Here is a 23,945-nt window from a genome sequence, read left to right as displayed (position 1 = left end):
TTGCATTCAATTAGAAAAAAGTCTCAAAATGTTTGGAAGAATAAAAATGCAATGAAATTAGATGTTTCAGTTAATGGCTGAAGGCATCTGTTGTGGGAAATAGTGTGGATTATTATAACAGTTTTTAGGTGTTCTGTTGGTAAGTGACAAAGTAATCAGATATGATGTCAGTTGTGGCGGTTCCAGTTGCTGTCATTATGCAAATCCTACCCAGTCGTAATGTTCCATAGTCACACAATAGCCATTTGCAGGGCTCACCATCTCCTCCTGGCTTCTCCACTGACTTTGCTTGTTAGAAGTAAACAGTGAAAGCTACAAACTCTGAACATGTGACTGCAGGATGCTGTAAAGGCCACAATCATGAGACCTGGTAGTAGGCACTCCTTGTTCAGCACCATAACCAGGAAAGGTTGCCAAACAAGTAAACATTAAACCAGAGCTATCCATATAATCTTTTAAAGCAAGGATAGGCAAGCTTTTAACTGGAAGCGCTGCAGTGAGCAGAGGTATATCGTGAAAATAAATAGGATAATGACTTTCCATTTTTCTTTATTTCTGGAGGTTATCCCAACAAGTTAGCCTATTTTAACATTTAGAAAAGAAATTTATGGCAGAGTTCCATAACATTACATTATTGGATTGAATAGTTCAAAATTTATCACATTGTGTTAACCAAGCTAAATATTTTGTCAACTTAGCCAATGTGTTTCCTACTTCAAATTAGAAAGAAGTTCTTATGGTTACGGGTTGATCATCTCTGCTCTTAGGTATGATAATCTATAATCTTAGAATAGTTTGCATTGTATTAGAAATTTTAATATTACTACTTACATTATAAATACAATTAGGCTACCTAGAAAATTGGATACAGAGATAGGCTGTCTTGCAAACGTCTTGACTTTATACATAATTTAAACAGTGATTCTTAGACCAGGAAAGCCAAACAATACTTTAAAATTATAGTAATATTTAATTCAGAATTTTGAGAGAACTAACAGAACCCTTAGAAAACTGTTAATTATTGAAACATGACTCATCAAAGTATAATTCTAGAACAGTTAAGAGTCTGAAGACAATTTTTCTACAACTAAATAACCCTTGAAACGTGTATAATTCTAAGCTGGTAAATGTAAGCTGTGTTCCCTCCATACTATTCCACAATAATTCCACTTTCAACTTTATTTGCTTCCAATGAGATATAAAAACAGGATTCAGATTCATCAATTATAGGAGAAGCTAAAAAAACAGAAGTCCTTTATTCTAAGGGTATTAACCAATTCCCTAAATCTGAATAAACATGAAGCATTAACTATTTTTATCTTACAATCATACTTTTAAAATCTCATTAAAATCTTTTATTTCCAAAGCTGATTACATTAAGGGGTAAAATAGTTTTCTAAAGACAACATTCTATTGATTAAAAAATAGCAAATGGAGTGTCTTTAAAAGGTAAGCTGAGCAGCTTAATACTTTCCTTATACAAAAACATTTCAAGCATACTCCTATAATAAAATTCACTTTTGTTAGCAAAAGTAAATAAAGATCCCTTATATTAAGCCTTTAAAACAATTATAAAAACTGGAGAAACGCAAAGATTTACGCCTAAAATAGTTGCATTGCAAAGTGTTTTATCAAAAGTATTTAAAAAGTAGTCTAACATCTGAAATTTGTGTATAGTCATTGAATTTGAAAACAACCATTCAAATGTTTTAGTTGATCCTGGAAAGCAATGAAGATCAGGGCAGTCTCCCTTAAGCAACAAATCTAGTTTCAAAATGTGTTGCAACTGTCCATTGTTTCCAAAAGATCACAGGTCTTTTCTAATTGCTGGCCAAAGACTGATGAATGGGAGGTTGGAAACAGCGAACATGTTCCACCGGTGTACTTTCTCCATCACCAGATTTCAAATACTTGTCCAGTGTGGCAATAATTTCATCATTCAGGATCTGGAACTTGCGAATTCTCTCAACCATTTTTTTTAAAGGCTACAAAACAAAAATGATAATCAGTAAAAGGAAAAGATACCAAAATGAAACACAAAGAGAAATAAACCTTGGTTAAACCTACCACATTCTTGATGACTTCATCTTTGCCATCATGCTTCTGTACTTTCAGTAAGTGATAACAGAAATCGAGCACATCAAATCGACGCTGCTGTCCCAAAAGCACAATAATCATACAGCCAGCCCAATGCAGCCCATCTCCAAAACATTGTCTGCAAAGTAAAAGTGTAGAGAAAGCACTACATTATATTCGGTAGGGTAAATCAGGATTTTGGACTCTCAATCCCAAGTCTGTCACTACAATTAACAATCCTGACAATGTTCTGCAGAATTTTGCAATGTCTTTTTATTATATGGTGCTGCTAATAAGTATGCAGTCAAAATTATATTTCAGAAATGGGTAGGGCAGGATCCATTCAGGATGGGATTTTAGATTTAGGGGTGAAATGGATGCCTTAAGCATCTATCTTTTTAACCATTAAAAATGCAAAGAAAGAGCCAAATATTGGATTTTATCTACTTTGTCTTAGCTTTTTTGAATTCTGTCTATTTCGTGTTGGTTTTTTGGGGGATCAGAAAAACATAGCCATTTCAGCATCCCTGGCTAATACTATTGTATGCTATTTTTGCCTCAGTATACCATCTTTATCTTCATCCAATTCTAAAGAAATAATTACATGAAACAGAACCACCCCAAAAACTATAAAACTGATTTGATATCTCCAAAGTTTAGATGCTGAAAAACAAAGAATCATTGTAATCATAGTCAACTGTGTATCAGATTATCATTTCTGCATTTATCAAACTATATTTAAAATAGTATTTTAACGTGTTGGTCTAACATAGTTATTAAAGTCTTAAGACTATCATCCAAATGCATTTGAATAATGCAACTGTACCAACATTAATATATAGTTTACTGATATTTATTTGAATACATACTCCACAGTAAATTCATGGGTTCCCACTGGAATACAGTATACAAACTGCATTGCACTCCAAAGGCGGTGAAATTCCACACACTCATCTACGTGCATCACACCATTGCTAGGGAGAGGGCCACGCCATATGGGATCATCCAGGAATATTCGAATCCTTGTTAAGATGACTTCAAACATAGAAAGTCCACAGCAGAGACGCTCCTTAGTTAGCAAATCTCCTTCTCTTGCAATGGCAATTTGCTATAATTGCAACCAACAGTACAGTATAAAGAACTTATTAATGTGAAAATGAGCTACTGAGTTTCAAATAGGATGGAAAATGATACTTTCCCATTCAATTTTAAATTCCACATTATGTTTACATCATTAGCTATTATGGTTTCCCCAGTGTTGTATTAATAGATGTAGTCACTGAATCCAAAAAGAGCCTACTAACATTTGATTTTTTTTTCTTTCTCACATTTTTCCATATATTTTTTTCAAATCAACCAAATGTTTATCCATTAGTTGCAACAGGAATTGATCAACTGGCTTGTTGCCTAGCCCAGAAGTGAGACATAGAAGAAACTGGGACTGATGCAGATGGCCACCTTCCTGTCTCCCCATCACCAACACCTTGCCCATCACCCAAGTCCCTGCCAATACTGCCTCCCCCCCTCTGCTGATGCCCTCCCTGCAGCTGACACCCTCCCTCCACTGACACAGGTGCAGGCTGGACAGGGACAATCCACAGATCAAATATGGCCTGCAGGCTGTAAAATACCCAGGTCCCCAAAGTTACTTAGCTCGCTTTCAAGTGTAAGGCAGGACTAGAACTCATGACCTACTGGTTTTGAGCCTGGTGCCTTAACCACTAGACTAAATTTGCTCTCAACATTCCAAATATATCTGTATATCTCAAACAAAATGGCACAAAATATTGTCAAAATACTCCTTAAGACATCTTAAGCAAATCTTTTTCTCATGAATGAAATTGATAAATGAGAAAGGTATTTACTTTTGGAACATATGAAAATAGAATATTCAAGGGATTTTTTTCTCCCAATAAGAGGAAAATAATGTTTTTGTAAACCTTAAATATATGTAAATTTAAAAAGGGAGGGCCATCTTTGATTCTCACTAACTCATAGGCATATTTGTGTAGTTTCTTGGTATAGTATGAAAATAGTTTTCACTCCCTTTTGTTTCAGTTTCCCAGTTTACTTTTACAGCTCTGTTCTGCCAAATAGTTTCTCTCCAAATATTAATTGTGGCCAACCTTATTTAGTGTTCTAAATCACATAAACTGGCTAGCTGGTGTTCTGTATGGTACATAATTCTCTAAAATATGAATTGTGAATCCACTGAGATAAAATCTCATTCTTTAGAAATTACATTACTAATTCAAGCAACAAAGGATACCAAAAAGCTATATCCTCTACATAGTGGTAAGCAAGTAAGTAAAATGGCAGTTATGTAAAAAATGTAAAGACTACCTGAGGTGTTCCCAGTCTTTCAATCAATGGAACAAGGTGGAGTGGAGCATATTTTGATTCTAGTCTCTTCATTTTAGCATCAAGTCTTTCCCCCTCTGGAAACAGACAAAGAGAGAATAATGTGACTTATTTTTCATTTATTCACTGTACTGTTCTTTTATCCCAACTTTCTGCATTCGGAGTCTTAAGGAGGCTAATAAAGCCTGTTTCAGTTTAATGCTTTGTTTGATTTATTCCACCACTACATTTCGTAGATTTGAGAGTACAAAATAAATACTAACGTCAGAGCTTTTTATTTCACTCCTAAAATGGAGCCGTGAAGTTTAAACATATATTTGCTGCCACATACCTTTTTGTATACGCAGAAAAACATCCTAATTTTTAAAATGCACATGGCTTATATATCTTGTGAAAGGAAATGTTCTGTGGCAAATAACTGACAAAGATGACACATTTTCTTAACTACTAAGTGAGAAGAAAGACTGATGAAATTTCATTTTGTAAACAGGATGTGTAAACGATACAAGAAAAAAAAAGGGGGGGGAGGAACTGCTCAAAACAAAACTTAAATGAGGAAAAAAATATAAAGTGCAGAAAGTGCCTTCACTTCATTAATCACACTAAGTTTCTCCAGCCATGTAAACTGCTTAATCTATGCACCATTTATAACAAAGGACTTATTTAATTCTGATACAAATGTGTGCTGTGCTTCATTAGCTTCTTGTCTTGATTTAGCAGTCCCACACAGACAGCATAATTTGGTGTGAGTATTTCGGTTGGAAAGCCATAGGAAAAAGCATACCCTTGACATGAATTCTTGGTAAAATATTCTGGAATGGCGCTGCATGCAATAGATCACAAACTTCCTCCAATGACTGCAACAAAGAGAATAAAGATGTAACACTAGAAACCTGTGATTGGGAATCTCTGACTGCAACACTAAAGTTGCTGGCTGATTTTGAACTGAAGTAGCAATATACAAAAAAGAGAATATTTTTCCATGATTTCCTGATGGAAACTGGCTTGTTCCCCCATGTATAGGAACAGTTTCATAAATTAGGAAAATGAGAAGAGAAATACTGCTGAGGAACATGGTTAATCCCACTCAAACAACCAGCAGGAATCATTGATTAACACCAGGGTAGCAAGTATTACATTTTTTAAATGTAATGATCTTTTGGTAGATTTGCCTCAGTCTAAAAGTTTTTTATCAGAATAACAAAGTAGTTTTATTGGCAGGATAATATTTTATTTTATGAGCAAAACAATTAAGCCATATAGCACAGTTTATCAAAAAGCATAACACAAATTATTAATTTCCATTGTTCAAGCAGCAGATGGAAAGATGTCAACTGGATATTGAATTAAGCTTTTGTTTTCAATGTTATTCTAAAATCCACTATCTCCTCTAGGCTAGTTTTCATAATAGAACCAAAATCCAGGAAAGTAATGACAGGCCTTTCATTTAAAATATATATATATCTTCAAAATGTACTGAATTTGATAATTGTTCATTTAGACACTTAACACTGATGAAACCATCAGAGCCAGGAGGCTGTTTTATAGTTTAACAGCATCAAAAATTCAGGAAGACCATCTTCATAAGGTAGCAAACAGGGTTGTTTTCAGAATATACTTTCAATATGCGGAATGAACGAAGGAAGTACACAGATTATGCTACTGGGCATTTACAGCACAGGTTTTTCTTCCCAATGATTATTCCAGCTAGCTTGGCAGAACTTTCAAATAAGAATATATAGTCACCAGCATGCAAAGCCCCTCTTTTTATACATGTACTTGCCAATGCAAATAAAAAGAGGCAAATTGTCAATAACATAGTCACTACTGCCATCTTAACTTCTTTAGCCACCCATGCAGACACCTTAGATCAGCGGTCACCAACTGGTGGTCCATGGACCACTGGTGGTCCATGAGAAAATTTTGGTGGTCCGCAGAAAAATTATTTGCATTTTTTAATATTGCACTAAATCAGGGGTCTTCAAACTATGACCTCTGAGACGGATACGTGCAATGAACAGTTGTGTTGCTGCAGAGTCTCCCCCTTCGGGGTCTTTTTGTGCAGGTCAGAGGGGGGCAGAAATTCCGAATTGGGGTCTGTTTCAGCCGCCTGGTGCGGGGCTTTGGGGGAAGGCTTGGGGGAAGTACCGCTGGTGGCGAAGAGCCGGCGGGCCTTGTTCCAGTGGGACTGTATCATGGCCCGCTGACCATCTCAGCCCGCTGAGCCTCCAGGTGCCGGTACCTGGCCTTGTACTCCCACAGGTCATCCCTCTGCTTGGAAAGCCTATGCTTGTAGTCCTCAGTGAGGTGCTTCTGCTGAGCCTCCTTCTTGGTCAGATCAAATTTGAACTGAGCCAGCTGTTGTGTCAACTGTTTCTCGTGGTGGCTGCTTATCTCCAACAATTGCTTCCTGTTGGGGCCCTAAGGAGCCCAGGTGGGGAGGCGAGGAGTGGTTGGCAGGGAAAGGGTGAGTAGAGGCCGTCAAGGTGCCCCTCAATGTGAATGACATCAGGTTGGCCACACCCACCTAGTCACATGCCCGCCTAGCCACGCCCATCCATTTGGTCATTAGGCAGATCATATTAGTGGTCTGCGGGATTTAAAATTATCAACTTAGTGGTCCCTGAGGTCCGAAAGGTTGGTGACCCCTGCCTTAGATGATATATAGAATTGCCAAGACACTAGAAAATATTACTGTTGAAGGACTGCTTCTCTACAGAGTAGCTCAGTCTCAAGTATATATAGTATAATATTTTTAAAACTGGAAAACATTTTACAAGCACTTAGGTAATCGCAAGAAGAACCATTCTGATTTTTGATTACTCATGTATCTTCAACACTGATGGTGTTTCACAGCTTCTCTGTAATTTCTCTAAAGACAGATTTTTATTTTTCAAAGTCCTTTTTCTAAACCAGACAGCAGAGGGCATAAAAGAAATAGAAGTTCTCCTTTGAACGGAAAAAGATCCAAAGTAACAGCCTGTCTTTGTGCGAATTTTGAATATGAATTCTTATGAAAAATGTTAGAATTTCTTCTTCACAATATTATTTTCATAAATAACTAAAAAGTATTTGAAAGTTAAGGTTCTTAATTGATGGTTGATTTTATGCCATATGCCATAATCTTTAATGTATGAAGCAGGCAGGGAAACAATAGCACTGGCTTCTGCAGCAGGGGGCAAATGCTGAAACATGTATGACAATGTCATTATGCTGAAACATGTATGACAATGTCTTATGGACTTGGGGCACAAATATGTAAGGATGCATTTGCATGATGGCATTACAATACATGCTATATGCTCTTCTGGCTTCATTGTACTGTAATCTGTTGTTGACACTGCTTTTCCACACCTACCAGGCTTTGCTCAATGAGGAGACAGAAGAGAATAGCATTTCCCACTTCTCTCAGATTTTGGAAACACACTGTTTTCAGTTCAGCATATTCAACAATATCCTTGAGCTGATGATGAAAGAATTCAAGGATTCCTGAAGAATGTGGTAATAGGAGAGAGAGAGAGAGAGAGAGAGAGAGAGAGAGAGAGAGAATAAAAGGTCACGTAAGTCAACATTATGCTACATTATGCTGTTCACAGAAAATTAGTATTTTCCCCCCTATATTCATTACAGATAATCCTCAACTTAAATGATTCATTTGCCTGCCTGCCTGCAAGTTTTTTCCCCCTTTGGGAGCTTTAAAAAAAAAAGTTAATTGGGGTTTTTTTTTAGTTGTTCTTTTTTTAGACCTAGCCATTTAAAGTTTAGGAAGTTTTAAATTTAGCTGCTTTTATATAAAAATTAAAATAAAATAAAATAATATTTGTGCAGCTTTCTGAGATTTTGGGTGTTTCTGTAGTGTTTCACTCTAACTACACAAACAGACAAAATCTCACAAAGCTGTATGTGGAATTTTGTGTGTGTAAAGTGTGAAAGTTGGTTTTTTGGGCTTTTTGTGGCTGTGTGAGGTTCCTGCTTGTTGCAGGGGCCATTTTGGGTCTAGCACAGCTGCTTTTACATTGGGTGAGCCAGTTGTGTTGTGTTGTGTTTTGTAGGTTAAAAAAGGGCAACGAAGTGATGCCGACTTGGCCACACCCACCTGACCAACAAGCCACGCCCACCCAGTCACCTGATTACCAAGCCCCACCCACTAATTAAGCCACGCCCACAGAACCGGTAGCGAAAATGTTTAGATTTCACCACTGCTTAAATTGTTTATTAAATAACCCAATAAAAAGAAGAAACAAACATTCATTATTAACATAATTAAAATTGAACTTACCTGGGGAGCCATACTCATGTCTAGGCAACCTACAGATTTTGGGCATTACTTCCATTAAGGTCTTTACATACTGAAGAATTGTGCCTTGTAACTGAGAAAGCAAATATAAATAATATTGCTAAATAAGCGTAAATTGAATAAAGTATAAATTGAACTGGGTTTCATAAGACACAAGGTATGTTTTAATTGTACTGCCATCTTAAGCAGGGTTCATTTGTATAAAAATCTGAACACTGCCATGTGAACAATGCTTCAAAGTGTACACATTTATGATAAGACATACAAGTGCAAAAAGCACAATTCATCTCTATATAGGTACATTTGTGTATTTAAAAAAGAGTAATGATTGAGTGAAAACTAAATTGTACTGTTTACTGCTAATACAAGATGTAAATTTAGGCAAATTAACTAGATATGACTAAGCATACTTTGATGATATCTCTGGAAAACAGTGGGACAAGCTGAATTCCCCAAATGAAATGGTAGAAAAATGTCAAATATTTTTAATTGATAAACTAAAACTTCCAGTGACTTTCTTCTTTCATCAATACTATAATATGAAATTTTATATTTCAAGGGAAACAGCCCTAGAATAATGTTTATGCTTCTAAGAATTATATAATCAATTATATAATTGATTTTCACACAAAATTATAATTCCTATTTTCATACTATCTCAGTCATTTATAGTCACTGGCATTCCCAGAAATACTCCTTTAATGGCTGAAGCAGTACGAATTGTTATCCAAAATATGTGAAGAACATAACATTCAAAACCTGAGTGATTAAATGAAACTGAATAAAGGGTAGCTTTTTCTATTTTACTGAAATAAAAATAATCCACGTACCAGACTCTTGACAACTTTCAGTAATTCTTCCATCACCACAGCAATCCCTTGATATCCCAGTAGTCTGCAGATCACTTTGAAATGAGAGGGGCCTACAAAGTTCCTATAGTTGCTATAAATGCTAGAGTATGCCAGATTCAAAGCCTAGAGAGGAGAACAACGCAAGCCATTCAAATAAAATTAGAAGGTATTTCTCCTTTCATTACAAAATATATGAAAGAATCCTTTCAGGGAATCAAGTTACATTTAATTTTAAAAAGTAAAATGATGTTTGAAATATATGATACTTTCAGTTAAAGTAAAAGAACAAATAGAATGAATTTTGTAATTAATTAAATGCAATTAGTCCTGCAGATAATCTGAACCTATGCCATATAGGGTTTAAAGGTGGCAACTAGATCGTGAATTGCACTCAGAAAGAAACTGGAAGCCAATGCAGCTTACGCAACAGCAGTGTGATATGGGCAATGTACTCTGAACTATGTATCCCACACTATTCTGGACCAATTGTAACTTTCAGGAAGTCTTTAAGAGCAACTCCAAGTAGAGCACATTGCAGTAATCCACTACCCTTCTCTTTTTTTAAAAAAAAAATCTTGCAATTATTACACTGAATTGGCAGGACCCACATTTAAAAACAAATTGTTTTTTTTTTAATTTTTTTTTATTGAGTTTTAAACAGAGATATAAAGACAATACAAAAAATACAAAGACATTACAAAGACAAACAGGTTCCCACCACCAACCTACCCACACCAAACTTTACATATATGTTTTGATCATCATCAGAATATATATTGCTTTATAAGTTAATATATAAGTAATACTTTGTCAATTTGGATGTTTTAGATTAGAAATAATCTTGCATCTCCTCTTAATTTATTTATTTCCGGTTTTATTTTTTCTACCCTATTTTCTTTCATCTATATTTGTACTGATTTTCTTTTCTAGCCATTGATACCACTGGTGCCATACAAGATAGAATTCACTTTCTTCTTTATCTTGGAGTTCTAGTGTCAGTCTATCCATTTCGGCACATTCTGTTATCTTCGAGATTAGTTTGTCTTTGGTTGGGAGTTGATCTGATTTCCAATTTTGCGCAAACAGTAACCGTGCTGCTGTCAAGATGTGTATGATGAGGTATTTTGTCTCTTTGTTGTGTTGTGTTGTTATCATTCCAAATAAAAAAAATTCTGGAGTGTTTTCTACTTGTTGGTTTATTATTTCTTCAATAATTTTCTTTGTGTCCTTCCAGTATTGTTGGGCCTTTGTACATTTCCACCAGGCATGGTAGTATGTCCCCTTTTTTGTTTTGCACTTCCAACAGCGTGGGGAGGTGTTTGGATATATTTTGGCTAGTCTGGCTGGTGTTAGGTGCCATCTGTAAAACATTTTTATGAGGTTTTCTTTGTAGGGTATGGCTCTTGTCATTTTGATGTTCTGTTTCCACAATTTCTCCCAGTTTGCCAGTTGAATGTTGTGCCCTATGTCCCTGGCCCATCTTATCATATTTTCTTTTACTGTTTCTTCCAGTAATTTATATCTAAGTAAGTAGTTATATAATTTGGTTATCATTTTTTGTTCTGGGCCTTGTAAAATCTTATCCAATTCATTCAAATTATTCGAGATTCCATATTGCTTTTTGTCTGCTATGTGTCTTGAGTATATTTGAGTATAGGGCCACCAATCGATATTTATGCCGGAGTTTTGGAGTTGCTGTCTTGAAATGAGTTCGCCTTCATGATTCAGTAAGTCTTGGTACCTCATCATTTTTCCTATTTCGAGAGTGTTCGGGTATATCAATGCTTCCATCGGGGACCACCATTTTGGTATTTTAGTATAGTGAGTTCTCTTAATATCCTGCCAGATCTTGAATAATGAAGCTCGAATTATATGACATTGGAAGTACATGTGTCTTTTATCCGATCCGTCCCATAAGAAAGCGTGCCATCCTCTTATTAAGTCAAAGCCTTCTAAATATAAAGTTCTTTTGTTGTCGAGTTCCATCCATTCTTTAATCCAGGTCAATCCTGATGCCTTATAGTAGAGTTCCCAATCTGGTGTTGCTAGACCTCCTTTGTCCCGTGAATCCTGTAGGGCTTTGATTTTAATTCTGGCCTTCTTTCCCTGCCATATGTAGTTCATTGTTGTTTTGTTGAGGTTCTTAAAGAAATCTCTTCCGGGGTGTATTGGTATCACTTGATATAAATATAGTACTCTTGGTAATATATTCATTTTTATTGAGGCAATTCTGCCCATCAATGAGAGTTGTAATCTACTCCAAATTTCTAAGTCTTTTTTGATTTGTTTTAACAATTTGGTATAATTATCTTCTTTAATTGTAGTTGCTTTTGCTGTCAGCCAAATACCTAGGTATTTTATTTTCTTTACTATTTGAAGTCCTAATTCTTGTTCTAATTTCAACTGTTGTGTTTGGGTCATATTCTTCGTCAATACTTTAGTCTTCTGCTTATTTATTTTGAGGCCCGCAACTTCCCCGTATTCCTCTATCATTGTCATCAACCTGGTTCCAGATCGTATTGGGTTTTCCAATATGAAGATCACATCGTCTGCAAAGGCAAGTAATTTATACTCCTCTCCCCGAATCTTAAGGCCTTCTATGTCTTCTTCCTTCCTGATTTCCGTTAGTAAAACTTCCAGTGCGATTATAAATAATAGAGGTGACATGGGGCAACCTTGTCGTACGCCTTTCTGAATGTCAAAAGTTTGTGTCATGTCACCATTTATTGCAATTTTGGCTGTTTGACAGGAGTAAATCTTTCTTATCAATTTAAGGAATTTCTCTCCGCAATTCATTAATTCAAGTTGTGATGTAAGAAAGGACCAATTTAAATTATCAAAGGCCTTCTGGGCGTCGAGAGATATTAAAGCTATTTCCTTATCTATTTTCTTATCGTAGTATTCCAGTATATCTATGATCGTTCTCAAATTATTTTTAATCTGCCTCCTGGGTATGAAGCCGTTTTGGTCTGCATGTATGTATTTATGAATTATTGTTTTAAGTCTCTGCGCTAATATTGACATGAATAGTTTGTAATCTACATTGAGTAATGAAATGGGTCTGTAATTCCTAACTTGGGTCCGGTCTAAATCTTCTTTGTGTATTAACGTAATAATGGTTTCTGTCCATGATTTTGGGATTTCAGCTGTCAATAATGCTGCGTTGAAGACTTGTAGCAATATTTCGTCTATTTCTTGTTGGGAGTGTTTATAAAATTCAGTAGGAATTCCATCTGGTCCTGGAGTTTTATTGTTCTTTTGTTTTTTACGAGCTTCAGTCAATTCAGTCATTGTTATGGGACGGTTCAGGGTCTCTCTATGTTCTTCTTCAAATTGTGTAATATTCACTTTACTAAGATATTTTCGAATTTGGTCTTCCGGGACATCTTCCTGCCGATAGAGATTCTGAAAGCATGTTTTGGCTATGTTTTTCTTATCTACGTGTGTATGGAATAAAGTTCCTGATTCGTCCTGGAGTTGGTGTATGATTCTTTTGTCTGTTTGCTTTTTTAATTTATGGGCTAACCAGCGTCCAGTTTTATTTGCGTGTTCAAAGTTGGTCTGTTTTGCCATTTTTATTTTTTGTGCCAAATCAGCTTTTGTAGTCAAATTCAATTTGTGTTTAGCCAAATTAAGTTTTTGCTGTGCTATCTTATTATTAGGGTGCTGTTGTAATTTAGTTTCTTCTATCTTGATTTCTTCCAATAAGTCATTCCTGATTCTTTGTTTCTCTTTTTTTCTCTTTGCCACGTATGCAATGGTTAGGCCCCTAATATATGCTTTCGTCGTGTCCCATAGATTTTGTAACGACGTTTGGTCCTTTGTGTTAATTTGGAAAAATATCTTAATCTCTTTTTCCATCATTTGTAGATATTCTTTTTCCTTTATAATGCTTGTGTCCATTTTCCATCTTTTTTGTTTTCGGGAGCCTTTCCAAATTATTTTGATGGGGTTGTGGTCAGCCCACATGTTAGGCATAATTTCTACGTCGTGTGTTTCTTTACTTAGTTGGGGTGTCATCCAGGCCATATCCAATCTTGACCACGATTGATGTGGGCCAGAAAAGTATGTGTACTGTTTGGTTGTAGTATTTAACTCTCGCCAAGTGTCATGTAGACTCATTTCTTGTACCAAGTTCTTGAATGTTTGTGGCAGTGTCTTCCTTTTGATTTTATTCTTCCTGCTACTATAGTAGTCTTCTCGTGTGTTGACAATTGCATTAAAATCTCCGACAATGCAGATATTGTCATAATCCAGCTCTTTTAATTTATCGTGTAATTTTTTTATAAAAGTCTATTTGGTTTCCATTTGGGGCGTAGATGGCTACTAACAGTATTATTTTTGTTTCCAGTTTTACTTCTATTATTAAGACTCGACCCTCTTTGTCCACATATATCGGCTTTGTTCTTATATGGTCTCTAACATATATTACCACTCCCCTTTTTTTACAGTCGCCTAAGGATGTGTACATTACTCCTAATTTTTTATTTTCGAGTAATTTTTTCTGTTGTTTTTTTATGTGTACCTCTTGTAGGGTGATTATATCTGCTCCTAATTTTTGCAGTTTAGTGAATATCTGATGTCTTTTGCTTGGTGAATTTAGACCATTTATATTTATAGAGATGAGTTTTAGTTCTTCTTCCATTCCTGATGTTGTTTATTTGTCTGTTATTTTGAGTTTTGATGTGTTTCTTGTGACTCTTTGTGTGATCCCCGTCATTTCCTCCTTCCCCAGCTTTCCCTTCTTCCGTTCCTTGTCCTCCTTATTTATTGGTTGCTCTTCTTGGTCACTGGGGTTTGAATCTTCTCTGCCTCCTCTGCTCTCCTGTTCTCCTTCATATCCTAAATGTTGGTCTGCGAAGTCCTGGGCTTTTTCTATGGTGTCGATTCGAAATTTTCTTCCTTCACAAGAAATGAGTACTCCTTCTGGTATAAGCCATCTAAATTTAATCTTGAGTTTATTTAACTGTCGGGTTAAGAAGTTATATTCTCTTCTCCTATCCCTGGCCCTTCTCGGTACTTGTTTTAGCGTTAGAACTTCCCTCCCTTTGTACATGACTGTCTCCTCTCTCATCTTTCGGTATATTTCTTCTTTTATTGTTTTTTTTGTAAATCTGATGTGTACTTCTTTAGGGAGTTTGTTTCTTCTGGCATAGTTTGTGAAGGCCCTGTAAATTTCGTCGATACCACCTCTTATTTCATCCTTATCCTTATGTGTCGCCTCTGCCAAAATTCCAACCATAATTTCGCCCAAGTCTTCCTCTCTCTGTTCTTCTATATTTTGAAATCTTAAGTAGAAAGATGCCTTTTCCATTTCAAGAAATGTCAGTGCGTCTTCTGTGTCTCGACTTCTTGTTGCTTGTTGGTTCTCCATCTGTTCCAACCTGGTAGCTGTGACTTCCACCTTTTCCTCAACTTTATGGATTCTCTGTTCGTTTTCGGTTATATTTTGTTGAATTTTCTCTATTTTTTCATCTATATTTCTAATCTCATCTTTAATTTCCCCTACATCCAATCGCATTTGTTCATGGTTCTTTTTGGTTTCATCATGATTCAGGGTCATCTTATCTTCCATCCTTTTCATTCCCTCCTGAATCATTGCAAGGGCAGCTTGGATGTTTTGAATACCTATGTTGGTCTTTTCTTTATCTGTTGTTTCCCCTGTCTTCTGCTGGACCGGGGAAGCCACCAATAGTGTTTGGGTTGGGGGTATTTTCTTGGTTGATTTAATAGTAGTTGGTATGTTTGAGGTTGCCATATCTATTATGCTTATTATTTTTGCCCACAATTTCATAAAATTCTCACGTCTAATGTTTATAACCTAGATGCAGGATTATTTTTACGAGGTTTTTTCAGAGTATTTCTGGTTAATAATACGATATTGGGAAAACAGCAAAAAGGAAGGCGGGGGGGGGAAGCAAGAGAAGGGGGAAACAACGGGGAAAAAGTAAGCTTCTAACAATTCATTAGTTACCTTATTCTTCAATTACTTACAAAATAAAATGTATTTTATTATAATAGTTCTAAAATAGTATCAATATCAATTTAATTATTATAGTTCTATCTAATTATTTAAAATCATTTACTGTATATGAATAAATTAATTAAATATAATTGAAGATAATATGCTATAAATGTTTAATTAATTTCAAATAAACAAATTAGACAAACTACTTAAGAAAAAAACTAATAAGTTATTAAAGGTTATTTTCCGGGTCTAGTATCTTATGATATATAGTAGAATAAACTTAAATCAAGCCAAGCATATATATATTGTCCATTAATTATAATCTTTTATCTTTCTTGGTGTTATGTAAACTTATCTTTCTTCCAGCCAAATACGGTTCCAAAGGTCTGAGTCACCCTATTCACTTTAATTATTCCACGATCCAATTTAATCTATAGTCCTCTGTATTCCTGTTGTTAGAATCCACATCCAATCCCCAGAGTATAATGTTGTATCCTCTATTTAAGTCCTTATCATCTGGTTCACCAAGTATTAGTCAATATTTAAATTGTTCAATCCAAACAGTTCAGTCTCTAGTAGTCAAATAATCAAAGTCCCTCACACTTTGTATCAGTTTTGTATCCTAATCTTCGCAAGAAGTATCACTAAAAGATAGTTTGTATAAATCCACTCCAATCAATTTTACCGGGGTTTGTCCCAATTCTCCGCACTCTCCCACAGACTTTTTCTTCTTCGAATTATCTAATTCAATCCACTCTGGCCACTCCACATCAGTAAAATCCAATACGATCAATTTATAAATCCACTCTGGCCACTCCACATCAGTTAAATCCAATACGATCAATTTGTAGAAATCCGTCCAGGTTCCTCTCCTCTCCTCCGATCTCCGGCACTCCACACTGCACACGCTCTCTCCGCTCGCTCCGGTGCTGCACGTTCTGTTCTTATTTGTCCAACTCTCTCCGCTCAATCCAGTCCACACTCATAAAGTCCAATAATAATATCAAAATCTTTTTAAATTATTCACTATTCTCATCGCAGTGTTCATAGGAATTACCTTCTTCCGTTCTTCCGCTCTCACTGTACACTCAGCTGTTCAGATTTTTGCGCTGTCACTTTGCATTCAAAATGGCTCCATTCCGATCTATCTTCCGTCGCCACTTATCTTTTTTCGGGTTTCTCTTCCACCAGCGCTGCTTCTTATTATCAGGTAGTTTTTTGAGTTTTTCTAGATAATAGTCTTCTGTTGATGACCTCTTATAGTTTTCAATCTTCGCTTCCCTCTTATACAGTTATCAGCGCCTCTGGCCAGTCCCGTAAGGCTGGTTTTTCCTCACTCTGGATTAAGGGCTTAATCTTGTACCTTCAGAGAAGTTGCGATCTCCTCTGAGGTCCTAAGATGTTCCCCTTTAAGCTATTGATCACTACGAGATCAATAGCGCCTGTTTCGGCTCCAGATGCGGGATTGTTAGGAACTCAGGAGCGGAGCATCGCCCCTTTCGTCCCTAACGCGCTGAGATCGCCGCCGGAAGTCCCAGTTTGAAATATATGATACTTTCAGTTAAAGTAAAAGAACAAATAGAATGAATTTTGTAATTAATTAAATGCAATTAGTCCTGCAGATAATCTGAACCTATGCCATATAGGGTTTAAAGGTGGTAACTAGATCGTGAATTGCACTCAGAAAGAAACTGGAAGCCAATGCAGCTTACGCAACAGCAGTGTGATATGGGCAATGTACTCTGAACTATGTATCCCACACTATTCTGGACCAATTGTAACTTTCAGGAAGTCTTTAAGAGCAACTCCAAGTAGAGCACATTGCAGTAATCCACTACCCTTCTCTTTTTTAAAAAAAAAAATCTTGCAATTATTACACTGAATTGGCAGGACCCACATTTAAAAACAAATTGTTATATGCTCCCCTTTTTCTACAGGTAGATTCAAAATATAGAAAGAAGTAACAAATAGCTCTGAAATTGCTAAGAGTTGTATAGTTGAGGAAATAAAACCTGGATCTCCCCAGTCCTAATCTGACACTCTGCCCATTACATCTGGCAAAAACTTGGTACATGATTTCTACTACTTTATATTATAAGATTTTAGAGATAAAACAAATTAGAATATGAATTTGCCATTTAATGAATCTAATACACACAGTAATGTATAGGAAAATCTTTTACATGTTAATATCAGCCTAATGTTACAAAGACTGTTTTGCCACAAGAAATATAACAAGAAACAGATAATTAACAGCATTGTGAAACAAACTTAAGGATAGTAAATCCCCAATGCTCTTTCTAATGTGACATTTCCCTCCCTCTCAGTCCAATGGTTCAGTACTGGTGTCGCTAAAGAATTGAGAATTATTCACTTGAATCGCCAATGAAGCAAGCAGAGTCTGGCAAGAGTGCTTCAGAATGCCTTTGCATTAGCAAGTAAGAAGAAAGGAAAGGAAAATTTCCTTAGGAAGCAGAACAGGTTGAAGATAGCATAACCCTCATCACAAGAAACCCCTGTAAACAAAAGGTCAAAAAATTGGAAACTTATTGTGCAAAAAGCATGTAGCAGCAACTATGAATCATAAAGAAACCTACTTGCTCATTTGCAAACTATCATTTTTATTTGAATATTTTATGACAATCTCAGGATTTTTACTCTGAGCATAATTTATGGAATTTGACTAGTTGTAAGTATTGGCCAATACTGATAATTTAGGGGGGAAATCCTGTGAAAAATACCTTCATATATTTGTATGTCTCCATTGCTTTCTTGAATACTCAAATTAAATAGGCAATTTAATTATACCGAAAACAGTAAAGAATTTTGATTTTGTTGCATTTTTATTTGGAGCAAAGCAAAAAAATCTGTATTAAAGACACAGAAATTATAAACTGCAGAGAATTTTAAGAAGTCAAATTCCATAAATTATGCTCCTTGTCAAACCTTCATTGTGCTTTTTTCTTCACTACAGCATTAAGTAAGTCCCACTTACTTGTAAATTATAAACAAATGTAATATGTCTGCAGTATCATTCAGCAATCAGTACTTTTAATTCAGTCAAGGATCAGTTTTACTCTGAGAATGTGCCAACATAAAATGGGTGATATAATAAAATACGTTTAACAGTTTGGATAGCCCCTTTGCTTCACTGGCAAAACCTTAGACCAAATGAGATGTCTTCTAAGAGGGCTACCTCTATTATGATCTTATTTTCTAGAACTAAAGATGAACTTTGTTCTGGAACATAGCATTCTAAAAGCTCCTTTATATAGAAACAAAACTGCTAGGACAAAAGTGGATTATTCTATCTGCCAATGGAGTGGTCTGATAATCAACTTTGAATGGTCGACAACTGCCTGTACATCCTTCTTTCAGAAACAAATAAACAATTGCAACCCACAAGTTATAGAGTGCAACTATTCTTAAAGTGGACCACACTGCAAAAAGTACTGACTGCAAAATTAAATATAATACGTAGTGCTACAGAATGAAAATTTGACAACACCTGCTACATGAAAAGCAAATAAGGAAAAAATATTAACCTTCGATCCATGTAGATATTGAGGCTGTGCATTGGGCTGCTTGTCTCTCTGGAATTCCTGAGAAAACGGTAGTACTGTTCGAACAAACCTATATAAACCAAACAAGGCAACTGTCAGGCTCCAAAAACCAATAAATGGGATTCTTTCAAATAGATTTCTTTATTTTTCTCACTAATGGACAGAATCTTGCCAAACTAAAAACATGCTACTAATACTAACATGCTAATATTTCTAAACATAGAAATATACTCTGGGAACTATTAGGGAGGGCTGTCTTCATCCTTTTTTCCCCCCTACATAAGCTATCTGAACTGAGTTTTCTCTATTATTATGTGAGTTATGAGAAATAAGGCTGTGAGATTAATGTGTCACGCAATAGAAAATCATCACTACAAAAAAATTAAGCACTAAGGTATGTAGAAGGTACGTGACTTCACATACTAACTAGAAAAACATTATTTGCTTATAGCTGAGATGCCTTTCAGGATAAAAATCTTTAATGATGGTATAGTTATAATACTATCAATTTTTGGTTTTGCTTTGTTTTCTGAGACTACCCAGTGTATACATGATACATCAAAATCTCACTCATATATTCATCAAAGTTGGATTAGTATGCTTTATAGATGGCTAAATCAAAATTTAGATTCTAAAGTCTCCTTTTCTGACATATTGCTTAGTGAAATTCAAGAGCTGGAATCTTAAATTCTCTTCAGTTTTGTAAAATTGAAATAGTTCTTAAGAAGCTAAATATTCAGCCTCTTTTGTCACATTAAGACTCTCGCTACTTCAGACACTGAGTCAGGATATCGACAACTGGTCCTGTACACTCTGAAATAGTTATATACAAATGAATATCACCAGCATAAAACTGAAATACAATCCAACCAGGTTCTTACATTTGTACAAGACCTTATTCTACTGGGCACAAAAATGAAAACGTAACGCTTACATATATAAAATATTATCACTGCACATTACATGCAAGCACTGACAGAACTGCTGCCCTTTATTTTTTTTTAACCTTAATTCTTTGAATCTACCCAATTGTTCTAAAGCCTATTTTTTACATAGTTTGTTCTAGTTAAATGAGATCAAAAGCTCCATTCATATTTGCACCCTCTGCATTCATGAATAGTGAGGCTATTGTATAAAACCTGTAGGCTAGAATCGAATACCATGCTCCACATAGTACAAACAATTTTAACAGCACAAGCACATATATAAAAATGCACACAAGAGAATACATAGAAATATCTAGTAACTACTGGGAAAGACGCTGCTAAAAACTAGGAAGCTGCTAGTATTTTGTAGGTCATTCCCCAATATTTATGCCTCAAGCCAACTGCTGAATCTTTTTCTTGAAAAGGATTATTTCAAATATTTTTTTAAAAAATAGAAGTCCCTGTCCACAGAAAGCTCTGATAACAAATCATGTGCTTAAAACCTCAGAGTTAAGTTGGCTATTGCTTAACAGTAACGTTGACATGTAACTACCAGAGCAAACTTTATTACCAGGATCATAAAATTAAATACAGTATTCAAAAACAAATATTTAAAAATTGTCTCACTAACCTGTTGGTGGACCCATTGTAGCAATAATTAGGAAGGAAATCATAGTTCAGTTCCCAAAAGACGTGAAGAGTGATTCTTCCATAGGGAGCAGATACATTATGATTGGCTTCTCTGAACATAGCATCGAAACTGTCCAAAGTCATATATCTGCTTAGGAGCTTGTGTGTCATCTTGTTTATTTCTACTAATCCATCCAACTCCTGATAGTTTTTTATGGATAGATAAAAGTCATAAGGAAAGAAAGAAATAAAAAAAATCAGAATCTTCTAAATAAATAAAACATTAGATCTTTTTTAGTGACCATGCACATTAGAAAATTGTTAATCTATGTTGGTATAATTTCTTGCCTACTTATTTCAAACATATATAATGGACAAAGAGCCAGAGTCTCAAATCATTTTCGTAGTAAGAATTTTAAATATATGATACATTGGCTTCCTATCTGACTGGAAGTTCCTAAATACTGAATAGCCTTTAGGATGACACATTTCAGTGCCTTTCCCTCAATTGCACTGGAGATATTGGAAGGTTCTTTTCATGAACTATTTCGGTCCTTGCAGAGATGGTCAGATTGGAACTATTGTACATGTTCTTCTCCACTGCATGTATTATTGAGATGTTTGCAGCACATCTATTCACCCTTTACAGCTAGTCCTGACTTACAACAGTTCATTTAGTGACTACTCAAAGTTACAAGAGCACTGAAAAAAGGGACTTATGACCATTTTTCATACATGCGACTATTGCAGCATCTCCATGGTCACATGATCAAAATTCAGATGCTTGACTATCTAACTCATATTTATGATGGATGCAATGTCCCTGGGTCATGTGATCATCTTTTGTAATCCTCTGATAAGCAACGTCAATGGAGAAGCCATTGATTCACTTAACAACTGTGACAAGAAAGGTCTTAACAGCATTTACAAGTACATTTATATTTTAGCCTATGCCTTTAAGGTTTACAAAATAATTCCCTTTCTACAGTCTATCTTTTCTAATCATCAAAATCATAAATCACAAGTTCATTTTTTCTTTTTTCCTGCAAAAAGTCAATGAAGCAATTTCCAGTCACTTCACACAAACATACAGTATTTCCAACAGCATTACACAAGGAGACTACATGAGATCTCTCTATTTTATTTATACAGATTAATGGGAAAAAACGTCTTAGACTCCATAATTTAAATCAGTATATATATATACACACACACACACACACACACACACACACACATACATACATACAGGCCACCAACTGCAATCCTTACATAGACGTCTGAAAGAAATTGCTGCAATTGGAGGTGGTCACCAACTACTGTTATAGAGACAAAAGGCAATTTGCAGTGCAGCTTTATCTCTGCTTGACACTGATGTTGAACGTGTCTGGAAATGATCCCCTTTCTATATTTCAACCACATCCTTCACTTTGGTGAGAAATGGCCTTGTGTCATTTTACTACAGCATCTCAGAGTAGGCAAATGCTAATTGCTTTTGATTCCTATACCCAGAATTACTCTCTGCTCACCCTGTTTGATTGACCTGTCCTCTGTATTAATGAGGCATATTCCTAATTAATATCTAAGTACTATCTAATTATAGATTACCTACCACCTTCCTTATGCTGGTCATTGACCCTAATAAAGGTGTGACTGATTGATATATTACCTATAATTATACGTATGGCATTTACATCTTTCAATGTTTCTGACCTACCTCGATTACCCTGATACTCCATTTATGGAAAAAGGATGTGGGCTCTGGATGCCAGGGAGAGAGCAAACAGCTCATCAAAGGATTGCCACCGAACCATATTACTTATTATGGTTATTATTTATTATTGTGGTATTACTTTACAACAATAAAGACATGTTATCATTTCAATGCTAGCAATTTTTAAATGGGCAAAGAGGCAATGACGAAACACTGGGAATTGCGTAACTTTCAGCTTTTGCCATTCCCACTGGCAAAATGGCCATGTGGCTGTTTCTTGGTTGAGGTAGCTTTCATGGCTTTCAGGCAATGGTTCATTTAAAATGGACTCTCAGCTCACTAGCCCAGGATGAAATGGTCACTGAAGGCACAGAACAGTGATTGGAGGATGTGTGTGCCTATCATAGCATACTCCATCCAATTGCAACAGAGGCATTTATGCAAAATGGTATTATGCACAGCAGGTGGACCCTGTCCTGCTTATGCTGGTCAAGTGGGGGGGGAACAATGCATACAGGAGGTGGAGATTACTTTTCCGGCAATCTAGAGGTGGGTTGAGGATAATGTTACTATTCTTACCCTCACAAAATATAAGAGAATCTTAAGAAGTACAGATAAGCCCTAACCTTGAAGAATGATGACAGAAGAATATCCAAAAAGAATAACAATTCATTGATGAGTACAAGTAATCCTAGCTGGACACTCCTCCTTTTTCTCTTATTGTCATTTTTCTGGTGATCAGTCAGATTCATGGACAGGGAAAGTTTTTTATTCCTTCTGAGCCAAATGTTTCTAATCAAGGAAAATCCAGAAATCAGATGGTACAGGACAGAAATAAATTACAGGTAGCCCTTGATTTATAACAGTTGAGCCCAGTTAACATTTCTGAAGCTAAACAAAACAGTATTTAAGTGAGTTTTGTCCCACTTTATGACCTTTCTTGCCACAATTGTTAAATGAATCACTACAGTTGTTAAATTAGTAACACAGTTACTAAGTGAATCTGGCTTTCCCACTGACTGTGCCTTTCAGAGCAAAAGGTGATCACATGTCCCTGGGACACTGCAACCATCATAAATACAGGCCAGTTGCCAAAAACGACCAAGTTTTGATTGGGTGACCTTGGGGATGCTGCAACGGTTTTATGAAAAATGGTCATATGTCACTTATTCAGTGTTATTGTAACCTTGGTCACTGAATGAATGATTGTAAGTCAAGGAGTACCTGTATTTCTTTGCACAGATCACATTACACTCCTGCATTAACTTTGTTATTAATAACAACTGGTTGAAGGAACCTTGTCAAATTTGACATATTCTATTAACTCCAGACCCAGTGGGACATTAACTCCTAATGAATTTCAGCACTTACTACAATGGAGGTCAAATCTTCACTTTCAAAACGCCCAATTGCCAGTTCCATTGATTTGTACACAGCTGCCGAAATTCTCTGCGTGATCAAGCGATTCAGATCAATTGACCGACCAAGAAGCTAAAGGAAACAGACAAAAATATTAAATGAAGTTTTAATGTAATTATTTAATATCTGTAAGAACAAAT

The 23,945-nt window shown here is 35.7% G+C and overlaps 1 protein-coding gene across 4 annotated transcripts in view; it reads right to left on the bottom strand.

The window, feature by feature from the left end:
- Positions 1 to 532: 532 nt before the first annotated feature.
- The window catches only part of CYFIP1 (cytoplasmic FMR1 interacting protein 1), a 59,637-nt gene continuing 36,224 nt past the window's right edge, over positions 533 to 23,945 (bottom strand). For all 4 annotated transcript variants that reach the window (XM_034431387.3, XM_034431385.3, XM_034431386.3 and 1 more), the window contains exons 21-31: positions 23,758 to 23,877; positions 20,674 to 20,873; positions 19,099 to 19,186; positions 9,565 to 9,708; positions 8,717 to 8,807; positions 7,796 to 7,926; positions 5,222 to 5,294; positions 4,420 to 4,514; positions 2,946 to 3,184; positions 2,068 to 2,215; positions 533 to 1,985 (exon numbers count right to left, since the gene is read on the bottom strand). In XM_034431387.3, the coding sequence (XP_034287278.2) occupies positions 1,821 to 1,985; positions 2,068 to 2,215; positions 2,946 to 3,184; positions 4,420 to 4,514; positions 5,222 to 5,294; positions 7,796 to 7,926; positions 8,717 to 8,807; positions 9,565 to 9,708; positions 19,099 to 19,186; positions 20,674 to 20,873; positions 23,758 to 23,877 (1,494 nt within the window). In that variant the 3' untranslated portion in view covers positions 533 to 1,820. The remainder of the gene's footprint in view (positions 1,986 to 2,067; positions 2,216 to 2,945; positions 3,185 to 4,419; positions 4,515 to 5,221; positions 5,295 to 7,795; positions 7,927 to 8,716; positions 8,808 to 9,564; positions 9,709 to 19,098; positions 19,187 to 20,673; positions 20,874 to 23,757; positions 23,878 to 23,945) is intronic.

Source organism: Pantherophis guttatus, chromosome 5 (genome assembly GCF_059756535.1).
Source record: "Pantherophis guttatus breed Tessera chromosome 5, ASM5975653v1, whole genome shotgun sequence".
In the NCBI taxonomy this organism is placed as follows: domain Eukaryota; kingdom Metazoa; phylum Chordata; class Lepidosauria; order Squamata; family Colubridae; genus Pantherophis; species Pantherophis guttatus.
The sequence above is the reverse complement of the archived record's forward strand: the minus strand, read 5'-3'. Positions and strand labels throughout refer to the sequence as shown.